Raw genomic sequence first — 12182 nt, 5'->3', positions numbered from 1 at the left:
GGTGGGTGATTACCTGTGTCGATCTGGTGGCATACAGTAGGTGTTCGATTTAAGGTAGCTCTGTGACTGTCAAAAGATGGCCGAAACTTGTCAAGAAGGTTCAAAAGCTCGCACCTCTGTTGTGGGTTTAGGCCTTCGTTGATGACACGGTTGAAAATGTCGGCAGTGGAAGGGCCATTCACCGAACTACAGGAGAGGGCCCTGACTTCCAATGATTCATCAGGAACATGAAGTGTAGCGATGGTTTCGAATGATTCTATCGAACCGATACATTCGCCTCGAAGCAGCGTAATCGTGAATGGGAACAGATTCTCCACAGGCTCGTTGGTCGCACCACCTTGAAGAGTAAGGAGAGCAGTTGGGAGCCGTGATAAGTGGCGATGAACGAAAGCAGCGGCAGGCCTGAAGAATGCCGTAGCGTCGACGACGGCGGAACACGACACAGGTGGGAAGACAGTTGAGCGTGGAGGGATCTGGGTGTCGTCACTAATGATCAACTTCGCGTAGGAAGGGCAATCATGCACTGGTAGCGCATCACCAAGGGGAGAAAAGGCGACTTCGGCACGGGTGCTATCAATGACGGCTAGGAGATGGGAGAGAAAATCCCAGCCTAAAATGATGCCGTGAGAACAGTGCGGGAGTACTACGAACTACGCTATGTAGGGCACTCCTTGCATTACAAGTCTCGTGGTACACGCGACCACAGGCTGCACAGGCTGTGCGGCTGCAGTATGAAGAAACGAACCTAAGTAAGGCGTCACTTTTCAAATGGCGCGGCAAACTTTTTCGGCAATGACAGAAATGGCAGCAATAGAATCGGTAAGGGCAAGTACAGGTACACCGAACGGCATTAATTACATTCGGCGGCAAACAAAGAGGGCTTGTGCTTTGAGACGAGGATGCTGTTCTTGCCTCGGGAACTGCGTCATTTAGTTTTCCGTGTCGATTCTAGGGGGGCGTCGGCGCACCGGGGAGGGCGAGCGACGACGTGGAGAAGGAAATCGACGATCAGAAGGTGGTCGATGGCTTGGTCGAGGAGGGTGCAATTCGGGGTCTGGAGTGTAGGGAAACGTGTGGTCGTACCCATATGGACGTGGGTTTTCACGTGAATGAAGCGGGAGGCGGCGGCACAGACGCGAGATGTGTCCGAGTAGACCACACGAAACCGACCACCGACCATCGGTCGGTTGTCGGCAGGGCGCCATGGATTAGGTAGGGACTCTGTGGACTGGAGGTCGCGGCGGCTGGGCAGCATAAACAGGAGCAGGCAGTGGAGGCGGCGCCACGAACGTCTGTGGTCGTGGTCGTGCTGCTGCTGCTGAGTACGTCAATGGTGCATTGACTGGTGGCACCAGCTGCGGCGGAAGGACCTCATACACTTGGTCTTGTATAATAGTCCGTAGTGTAGGGCTAAGCGGTGCACTGCGCTCCAGTAGGTTGGAAATGAGCGAGAGTTGGCGGGCAACTTATTCATGCACAAAATATGTGATCTGCGAGAGGAGGATGGGATATTGCAAGGGAGTAAGACGGACATAGATTCCTGATGTGGGACAGCACGGCGGGTGACGAGACGTTGCCGGCGGAGCTCATCATAGCTTTGGCAGAGCTCGGTAACTTGAGCAACACTAGCTGGGCTTTTTGAAATGAGCATCTGGAATGCGTCCTCGTCGATACCCTTAAAAATTTGCTTGATGCAGTCCACCACTGTCATGTTTGCATCGACGCGTTTGCACAAGTCAATGACATCCTGTATGTAACTGGCGGAATTCTCACCAGGCATTTGAGATCTTGACTGAAGGCGCTGCTCCGCACAAAGTTTGCAGACAGCAGGATGACCGAAGACTTCGCTGAACTTTGTCTTGAATGCTCTCCAGGTTGGAACGTCGGTTTCATGGTTCCGAAGCCACAAGTGGGCAATGCCACTGAGGTAAATGCTGATGGTGTCCAGTATCGTAGCTTCGTCCCATTTGTTCAAGACACTCACGAGTTCGTAGGTAGCCAGCCAGTCGTCGACGCAGTGATCGTCAGTGCCGCTGAATATGGGAGGGTCCCGCTGACGGACTGCGCTGGAGCACACGATGGCTGGGGCAGCCATTGGTGGAGGGCTTGTGGCAGATGCAGTGGTCATAGCGGCAGGTCGAGGTTGGCTTCGCAACTCCAGAATTGCGAGGAGACCCAGCAAACTCCACCAAATATAATAAAGAACTGAGACAGCCACAACTGTTATTTGAGAAAAGGTAGGAGTGTAGGCCTAGCCAGCGAAAACAGCGACAACGTCCGGGCCAAGCGCCTCATGCTTAGCACTGATGATGTGTTTGCCGAGCTATGCATGACCCACTACTTCTTCATTACACGCCCTTCAATTTTTCGCCTTTGAATTTCATTGTTTTGTCAGGCAACAGAGTATAAAAACATGCCAATTCATTGGCATTGAAAACCTCGTCTGGACTGAACAGCTCGACGATTTCCTGAAAGTGCTCGTTCTGCAAAGCAAATGCACTTTCAGCATCTGCCGCCTTTTCTTCTCTGCACATGACTTGCCACACAATGCCGTTCCTTTGCCAGAACCGATAACGCCATCCGGCACTTGCATCAAAGCCCGAGGTGCCCAAAGCGACCGTGAACTGTTGTGCCTTTTCTTGAATAATAGGGTTTGACAAGGGCACGAGGTGTCTGACATCCTTAAGGGGAGATGCTACTTGAGGACTTTTTTTTAAATATTCACCCTAGAGCAATGAAACTTGAGCTGTTTATGGAACTTTTTATGCTCATTTCAAATATATAATTAGCTTTCTTGCAAGTTACGCACTTTTAGCTCTGCAACATGACAAAGTGAAAACCTTAACCCTTTTGCCCCCCTCTTTTCATCCCTAAACTTCTGTAATTTTTTACCATTCATAGCTCATAATGCTTCAAATAAAGTGTAGAGTGCAAATAACTAATTAGGAAGCGCATACAAAATATGTAATACGCGTGAAAAATAATGGACGTAAAAAGTCCATATTTCACCTGCCCTAGTAAAGGTATACATACAATATTTCTATTACACCATAAAATATTGAAAGTTAAACAAGATAATTACACTTGTCATACTTTGGAAAAAATTTGGGCAAACTTTCATGCAGATCCGAGCTCTAGAAGTGCCCGAAAAAAGAGGGGCACATTGGAAAAAATGGCAAAATTTGTGTTTTGAGAAAAACAACTTTTAAAGTTAAAATTGAGTTTTTTTATGTAAGATATCATTAAATCAGATGAAATTTGCACACCAAAAAGAACAATCCTTCTTCTAGTGGCCACTGTGACTAAAAAAATGCCAGCACCATGAGTTTGTCCCTCTCGGCTTTTTCGAGCCAACTCCTCACAGATATTTCGCTCACAGACAGGGCCATAAAACGCTTGCCAAACTTCCGCTCCATCTAGCAGAGCCTTGTGCCAACTGCAAGCTAGGAATAAGTTCGACAAGACTGCGAAATCCAAAATAAGTCCAGTGTCATGCCATTTTGCAGCCATGCTTGTGCCACATACTGTTGTACATAATGGCAATGTTGTCCCTGTTAAGTTCTTTCACTGCGAGCTTTTTCGACCTTTCAAGATTGGCGATGACGTCATTCACTGCCGCATCAAGAACTTTCCGGCTGACAGGTGTGAATGACTTTTGATGCATTGGCTTTTGCAAGCCAATAACTGCCGCAAATCGGACCAGCTGCTCGTAGCCTATTCCTACAGAGCGCGCCGCACAACGGCTTTCACTTGCAAGCGATGCTTTTTTTCATACTTAACGAAGATATTTACACGAAAAAAGCATTGTTCAGCTGCGCTACTCGACAAGACATGGACCCCGCAAATAGGTTTCACAGCACATACAGGCGCGCAGCGGCCAATAGCGGTCTCCGATTCGTAGCATGTGATAAGCCAGTCGCAGCGCTCGAAAAACACGCAGAAGAGTGCTTCTTTTTATTATTTCTTGTGCTGCTCAGTGAGAGAAACTGTTGGTATTTGAAGAGTGAGGCTGGAATCTTCGACTCGTGCGATCAACAATAGTGAGCGGCGGCGCATTATCGGCGGCAAGGTGCTCGAAGACTGCACACTTTCGACCTTTAATAGGCACCTTGTGCTCTTTAGATGCAATATTAAAGCATTTCCAGTTAGGTCTCGACCTGTATTATTTTTTTCATAACAGTAGAGGTACTAACCTTATCAAAACATGCGAAAATAAAAAATCGGTAATTTTGAAAAAAAACTCGCTTTTTTCGACCCGCATCTCCCCTTAAACCATGTGAGGATGGGGTCGTCGATGATTTGGTAGTCTCACAGTCGCAAGCGTTTTCTTGAGGGAGCCAGCTGTTATTTTGATGTATTTCAAGATGTTATCCCGATCCTTCAGTATTGTTTCCACTGTTGACGGCACGATATCACGCTCCCTGCTTATGTCCACTTGCTCTTTTCTATCATTCAGCTACGTTAGAAGGTCCACTTTTTCTTTAAGCGAAAAGTGGCGTCATTTCATTTTAACACTGGGGCCAGGAGAACTCATTAGCAGAAAAGCAAACTTGCAAGACAATCTCAACTTCGCGGCTCCAACTGTCAGCAACTAACAACGCGAGGGAAAAAGCGGGACTAAGCCTACAAGTACAACCACTCTGACTGCTTCGACCATGTGGCTCCGACGCTGTTACATGCATTTGATGCTCGCGTTGATGTCGACGCTGATGGGGTTGCACCCATTGAGGAGAGTTTCTCTGTGCATTTTGCTGCAGATGATGATAAGAGTAAGCTTAACAAATACTCGTACCAAAACATTTACGGAAGTTCATAATAGGAAAGCATCTAGTTGATTTTGAGGTTAAATACGTATGTTTATATATATTCCGTATTTTGAAATTCATAGTAGTAAAAGTTTTTTACATTGGCAATATAGGCATTTTGGCAGAAATTTCAAAAAAATTCATAAATCTGAAAAGTTAGTTACCGTATTTTTCGGTGTATAAGTCGCGGTTTTTTTCTGAATTTTTCGTGGCTGCATCTTATACAACGATGCGACTTATATACATTCAAAATCGACTTGGATGCCACGGCTTGGGTGGCGCTGTTTACATCAAGTGGGCATCAAAATGGCGTCTACCGCGCTTCACCGCCTTCTGCGATGCACAGAAACCACATTTAAAAACAAAGTAAGATTAACGGTAAGTTAACACCCTAAAGATAACGCAGCTATGTAGTTTTGCACAAAAAGATAATCAGAGGGGTGAAAATGTGGAGGTATTTTTTAAATTATAAATTATGGAAAGCAAGTTTGGATTTTAGAGCCACTTCCTTTACCGTCACTTCCGTCCGCCATAACGTCTTCATTGCACTCGCTGTGTCGCTGTTGCTGCGCGCGTCTCGTGTGTTGTGTTGTGCGTCGAAGCATAGAGCCGGTAGCGCCGTAGAACCTCGCGAACCATGGCGCCGCTTGGAAAGCAAAGTCGGCGAAGCTATGACGCCAAGTTCAAGCTGCGCGCTGTTGAATTTGCCGAAAACCACGGGAACAGAGAAGCAGGGAGGCAATTCGACGTCAGTGAAAAAATAATCCGTGACTGGCGTAAGGCCCACAGCGTCCTCCGGACGAAGTCGACAAAGAAGGCCAACCGCGGCAAGAAGCTGGCCGGACCTCGAGCGTAGCCTGCGCACGTGGGTACTTCGACAACGAGCCGAAGGAAGAGGGCTGTCAACAGTGCAGCTGCGCCTGAAGGCGAAAGCTCTGGCAGCGGAGAGCAATGTTACGGGATTCAATGGTGGTCCGTCGTGGTGTTTCCGCTTTATGCGACGGAATCAGCTGGTTATGAGAGCCCGGACGACAGTGTGCCAGAAGCTGTCCGACGACTTTCAGGCGCAACTGGACAACTTCAGCTGATTCGTGAGGGAGAAAGTTGCGAAGAAGAATGTCAGCGCGAGCCACATCGTTAACACGGATGAAGTGCCGCTGACATTCGACATCCCGCTTGGGAGAAGCATCGCCGAAAAAGGCCAGAAAACTGTCACGGTGAGGACAACAGGCCACGAGAAGTCCCACTTCACCGTTGTGCTCGCCTGCTGCGCGGACGGCACAAAGCTGCCTCCCATGCTAATATTTAAGCGGAAAACCTTGCCGAAGGATAATTTCCCTCCACAGTGGTGATTCAGGCGAACACAAAAGGTTGGATGGACGAGGGAATGATGAGTGTGTGGCTTGACCGCTGTTTTTCCCGTCGACCAGACGGATTCTTCCACGTGAAGCCAGGAATGCTGGTAATGGACAGTATGTGGGCACATATCACCGATATTGTCAAGAAAAAGATCAGTTCAAAGAACTGTATGCCAGTGATTATTCCCGGCGGCATGACGAAGATGCTTCAGCCGCTTGACATTTCTGTCAACTGCAGCTTCAAGGCAGTTCTGCGACGTTCGTGGGAAACGTGGATGTCGGAGGGAGAACACCGCTTCACAAAAACGGGGCGCATGAGACGCGCAGAGTTCGGCGAAGTGGCGAAATGGGTGAGTGACGCTTGGGAGTCAATTTCTGCGAAGACCATTGTGGCGGGCTTTCGCAAGGCCGGTTTGATCCCCTGCGTGGCCGATGGCGACGTTGAAGAGTCCGATTCGAGCGAGTCGGAGGACGACAGTGATGTGCCAGCAGTACTGCAACCAGAAGTAGCTGCATTGTTCGTGAGCGACTCTGAGGAAGACGACTTCGATGGCTTTGAATAAACGTCACCAAGCTATCGGAATAATAAAGGTACTTCTGAAAGTATTGTTTTTATGTGTGTTTAAAAGCGCTTGCACGCGTGACTGCCGATAGCTAGAAACGTGCAAAAGTGTTGGCCGTCGCAAGCATGCATTTTTGCAATGCATTGTCACGACGGGATACTTAAATGTCGGTGGTCGGATGAGCAAGTGCGTCTTCTACACCGGTACGACTTATGCACCGGTGCGACTTATGTACGTTTTTTTTTTCAGGAAAACTGCTATTTTGAGGGGAGTGCGACTTATACAAGGGTGCGACTTATAAACCGGAAAATACGGTAGTCTGAAGATCCTAATAACAAGATTTTACTGTAGGAAGCTTCAGCGAGCTTCACGCATCCATTTAGCGATGGACAGCATATATATTACGAGTAAGCAGCAGTCTATGCATTTAATTCACCGAATATCGGCTCACACCGCTCAGAAAACACGTCGCTGTGTACATTTGCATGCACATTGCCGGCTGCCTATCAACACTAGCACGGTAATGGTGCTGCCCCCTATTGCCCCATCTGGGGTAAATAGTTGTGGGACTTTCACAGGCCAACAACTTCTTTCAGGGATCGTACAGGTTTCGAAAGCGAAAATTGAAGAATATTCCAGGACCTGTCGTAGATTTTTCAAAGACTAAAAGTGGCAGGCAATGTTAAATTTTTTTTACTCTAAAATTTTCAAAAAATAACTTTTATTGCACTTATATAGTATATGCACATTACACTTATTACAAACTGGTCTAGTCTGCACTTCAACTCACTTTAGTTTCACCGCTTGCACAACAGGGAAAGAGCCAGCACCAAAGAGCATGGTGCTGCCCTCTATAGCACGATCTGGGGGTAAATAGTTGTGAGACTCTCACAGGCCCACGACTTCTTTCAGGGATAGTACAGGTTTCGAAAGCAAAAATTCAAGAATATTCCAGGACCTGTCGTAGATTTTTCAAGAACTAAAAGAGGCAGGCAATTTTCAATCTTTGGCAGCGTCTCCTGCGCCGCACGACGCAGCAGCCAGCCCCACACAAAAGTGGCTCCTGCGCCGCACGGAAGTGAGGTCATTTTAAAGAACTATTATCTAAAGCTATTTAAATGTATAAATTACTATTGTATAATGCATTAAACTTACAAAAATTTTACTAAGCAGGTATTTACGAGTCAATCAGCCTATATTTGTTAATTAAACATATATTACAAACATTTTAAATACAGGGGGCACCATGGGCGCTGCGGCTGCGAAAGGTAGACAGTGCGAGATGATAGCTGCCTGCGATGTGTGTTGGTGGTGAAAATTCCCAACAAAATCGTGTACATGGCTTAGGCCTCCCCCAAGGAGGATCGGAAACCCTGTGTCTTCACTGCTTTATGTGATTGCTGGATGCTCAGTTCAACCTGGAGGTTGGAGCTAGCGCGGCCGCCCACCGCTTTCGCAGCTTCATCCGAGTGTGTGCGCCATGAAGTTTCTCAGGATGAAGTGTAGATTATTGTTGTTGGACATACCGCATTTTTGAGATTGCAATGAGTGGTATGCAGTATCATTCTGAAGTGTATCGCTCGTCGAACTTAGTCCCACGCCGCCGTCAGTAGAGAGCGTCGCTTAAGTTTCCGGCAGATCCAACATGTCCGGCCGCTACTCCAACTCAGCTGCCTTAGGCGCACTTGTAGCTGGTGCCTTCTTGTTTAAAGGCAGTTTTTTACGGCATCCAAAAGCTTGTAACGTCAATGGTTTCAGAAGAGAGTCTCCAAGCATCTTGATTGTGGTGAAGAAGTAGCGATGCAAAGCGGAAACACCGTGCTTCAAGAAGCACGCACGATCGCAAAAGCCGGCACACACAAACAGACAGCCACGGCAGCAAACGCAATGCACACACAAAAAAAGATGATGCGTCGGTCATGCCAGCCAATAGGAGACACAAAAAGGAGGCTCCCATTCAACGTGAGAGGCAATCAGCGATCTGAAAATGACCTTCATAAAACCTGTGACGGCAGCCATTCTGCTAGAGCAATGCCATTTTCAGATGATGCAAAATGTGCACAAAGAAAACAGCATCTAATCAAGCCCAAGATGGCGGTGCTCAGTCTGTTGCAAAGCACATAGCTTGCGCGAGAACTTCAAACAGATTTCGTCCTTTCAGGAGCATTTTAGTACTACCGGGGTGCATTGAAGGCCAATTTTATCGAGTCTCCCAACTGAATTCAGCATTAGCAATTTGAGAGTAGGTGCTCAGATGCACAAACGGCCCAAAAAGAAGCTTTGCAAAAAATTGATATTTTGGCCATTTTTGACCATTCTAAGCCCGCATCCTCCCTTAAACATCAACACTTCAAAACTTGGGTAATCAGTTGTCAGTATTTAGTTACCTAAGCTAATGATAATAAAGTACTTTGAGTTGCTTATTAAGAAGACAATGAATAATACTACACCATTTCCCTGTTTTAACACATCCAGTTTCAAAGCTTGGTATGGGTTAGCTGAAACATTTAGAAAACACCTTAATTTTTTTGTTTTTTTTTATAAAAAATACCAGCTGAAGTCAGTGTGCAGTGTGGCGTCCACATGTTTATTGATTTGAATCTTAAGTGCATTGTGGTTATGGCTAATACGCAATGAACAAATCAGAACACACATTCCTTTGCAAGGCAGCACTATACCTTATTTCCTTGTACACTGCACATCTGCAACAAAAGCCTAATGAACAAAAGTGATTGGCATATGCACTGGAAGAATCGGCGGGCTGGCTTTTTGCCGCAACAACCTACACAAGCAATGCTAGTTCACTGCCACTCAGATGATAGACATGGCTTACACGCATTCAACTTACCCTGGTCAATTGTGAGCACTTGGCGCGTTTTCATGATGAGGCAGTTGTCTATGGGCAGCCGAGCATGTTGCACACCCTGTTCTCTAGCCAGTCTGTAGCACAAGCCCTAAACAATCAAGAAAGAAAAAAATAAAATTTCAGCATTTTCGAAGAAAATCCTGCACAATGTTGCTTTCACAACTTGCACAGAAGTACTAGACATGACAAACAGGGCATATTTCTTTTTTAAATACACATTTTTATAAATGGCCATGCGCCTGTCATCTTCATACACGAACTCTACATCAAGGCAGAAATAGCTTGCTGCAGCTAAAGTCATGTTGAAATGACTAAATAAAGAAATGATACTAAATATTTAGATCATTCATTTGAGGACAGTTGTTTATATAGGAATGCTGTATACTATCACAATTTACGGCACACCCACTTTTAACAAATGACTTAAATAGCACATAATTAGAGACATTTGTAATCAGTTGTAGGATTTAGAAACCAAGTGCGGAGGGCACAGAGGAAATGCGGGCCCTCTGTTATGACCAACCGAACTACTCACTATGAGGAAGCGACGTTTTAACCCTTTTGAGTCCATTGTTGGCCCCTGCCCAACAACGCAACAAGGCTACAGGGATCCATGGTCAAGCACTAATGGACAAGTTCTTTCGAGGTTGATTCGCGTGCGCTTTTTCTCACTATATTATGCGCCACCTGTAAAAGAGTTAGTGAACTGTTTTTAGTTTATCTTTGAGTCTCTTAATTTTGAAATCGAACGGACAGAATGTGGAAAAAAAGTTTTGGACCACAGAGAGTCAATAAATGTGTATCAAAGCAACAATGTGGTCAGAAAAAATGGCAAGATGTGTGTAATACACATTTAAACTGCTTATTTTTTGCACGCCATGTGTGGTGCTCATGAACTTTTTTAACCTACAAAGAGGCATGAACTAGGAATGGACAATTAGTAAACTTCAGGTTCGAATGAATTACAGTAAAAGCTTGTTATTCGACACCCGTTACTTCGGAAATTCATATAATTCGGACGGCTCTATTGGTCCCGGCCAAAGTGCATGTTAATCTATGGGACTAAACCTTCGTTATTTCGTCGGAATTCGGCTCCGCACCGCTTTATTCGGACAAATGCTGACGGCTGCTGTTACACAAAAGTGTGATAAAGCAGCGCTGGCACCACTGGAGTGAAACCGAAACCTGAGTGGCATCGACATCATCATCAACTAGTGGAGGGGATCGTTGCGTCACCGAACGTCGGTGTCTTCTTTCTTCTCCACTCAGCGCCTCCGACGCCATTTTCCCTTGTGTTGTCGTGTCGGAACCATCTCTTCTTGCAAAGTTCTCTTTTTCTTCCATTGTGACTGTATTTGCATGCCACCACCATCGTGCGCTACAGTGATGGCAACGCCGAACAAGCGGCAGAACTACAACGCAAAGAACTTGGCGACTAAAGTGGAAATTTTGGAAGCACTGAAGAACGGCAAATCGCGACAGCAGGTTATGACCAAGTACAACGTGAAGCGGAGCACACTGGGAACATACGTGAAAAATGAACAACAGATTCGACAAGCCTTCGAAAGCGAGAAGTTTCATGCCTCTAGAAAGCGGTTGCGAACTGCAGCTCATCCCCAACTCGAAGAAGCTTTGCTACGGTGGATTACCGACTGTCGCAACGTGCATCTGCCTTTGAGCGGACCTCTCATCATGGCGCAAGGTGAGAAGTATGCTGCAATGATGAACATTGAATCGTTCAAAGCGTCAGAAGGATGGTTTGCGAGGTTTCGAGAGAGACACAAACTTGTCTTCAGGAGTGTGTGCGGCAAAAAGGCCAGTGTTGACGAAAGCGTGACCACCGAGTGGAGAAATGTGAAGCTGCTGGAGCACATCGCTGCATATGAACCACGTGACGTGTTCAATGCAGATGAAACTGCTCTATTTTTCGGAGCTCTGCCCGACAAGACGGTGACTTTCAAAGGGGACGCGTGCATTGGTGGCAAGAAGTGCAAGCAAAGGATAACTGTGCTTCTTGCCGCCAATATGACTGGCCATCTGGAACAGTTAAGAAAAATTGTGATGTCAGTCGGAATCTGCGCCAAAACGCAGAAGACAATTACAAAATACTTCAACAAATAAAGGTATGCTTCTGCAGCTTGATTTTAAATGTTGTTTTTCCTGTTAATTCGTTAATTCGGCATTCAGTTAATTCGGACAGTTTTTCCGGTCTCGTGAAATCTGAATTAACGAGCTTTTACTGTACAAACAAATCACGATTTGGCTGAATAGATTGAAATAGAATTGCATACATATCATACATTAAATCAAAAAATAAGCATTCTTGTCATGACTCAATAAGTTACACACTGTCTTGCTATCTATATGCGAATTCAATCTTTTGGTTTGAGGTGAAGTGGAGGAAAGCTCGTATTGTATGTATAGCAGGAATTGAATATCAGTAGGGTGCAATTCATAAGTGGTAAAATACGGGAGGTTTTAAAATTTTCTTTAACGCTAAGCCCATGTAACACTCTTTTAAACTACAACGACAAAAAAAATTTAATCACAGAGCACCTAATTTGTACATTTAGCCGTGGAGTAGTGCTTG

The 12182-nt window shown here is 45.9% G+C and overlaps 1 protein-coding gene across 2 annotated transcripts in view; it reads right to left on the bottom strand.

Annotated features, from left to right (window-relative positions):
- The window catches only part of LOC119161024 (tRNA methyltransferase 10 homolog A), a 100842-nt gene that overhangs the window by 30303 nt on the left and 58357 nt on the right, over positions 1 to 12182 (bottom strand). For both annotated transcript variants that reach the window (XM_037413341.2, XM_037413343.2), the window contains one exon: positions 9575 to 9680. In XM_037413341.2, the coding sequence (XP_037269238.1) occupies positions 9575 to 9680 (106 nt within the window). The remainder of the gene's footprint in view (positions 1 to 9574; positions 9681 to 12182) is intronic.

Source organism: Rhipicephalus microplus, chromosome X (assembly GCF_043290135.1).
Source record: "Rhipicephalus microplus isolate Deutch F79 chromosome X, USDA_Rmic, whole genome shotgun sequence".
Taxonomy (NCBI): domain Eukaryota; kingdom Metazoa; phylum Arthropoda; class Arachnida; order Ixodida; family Ixodidae; genus Rhipicephalus; species Rhipicephalus microplus.
This window is presented reverse-complemented; position numbering and strand designations above follow the sequence as displayed.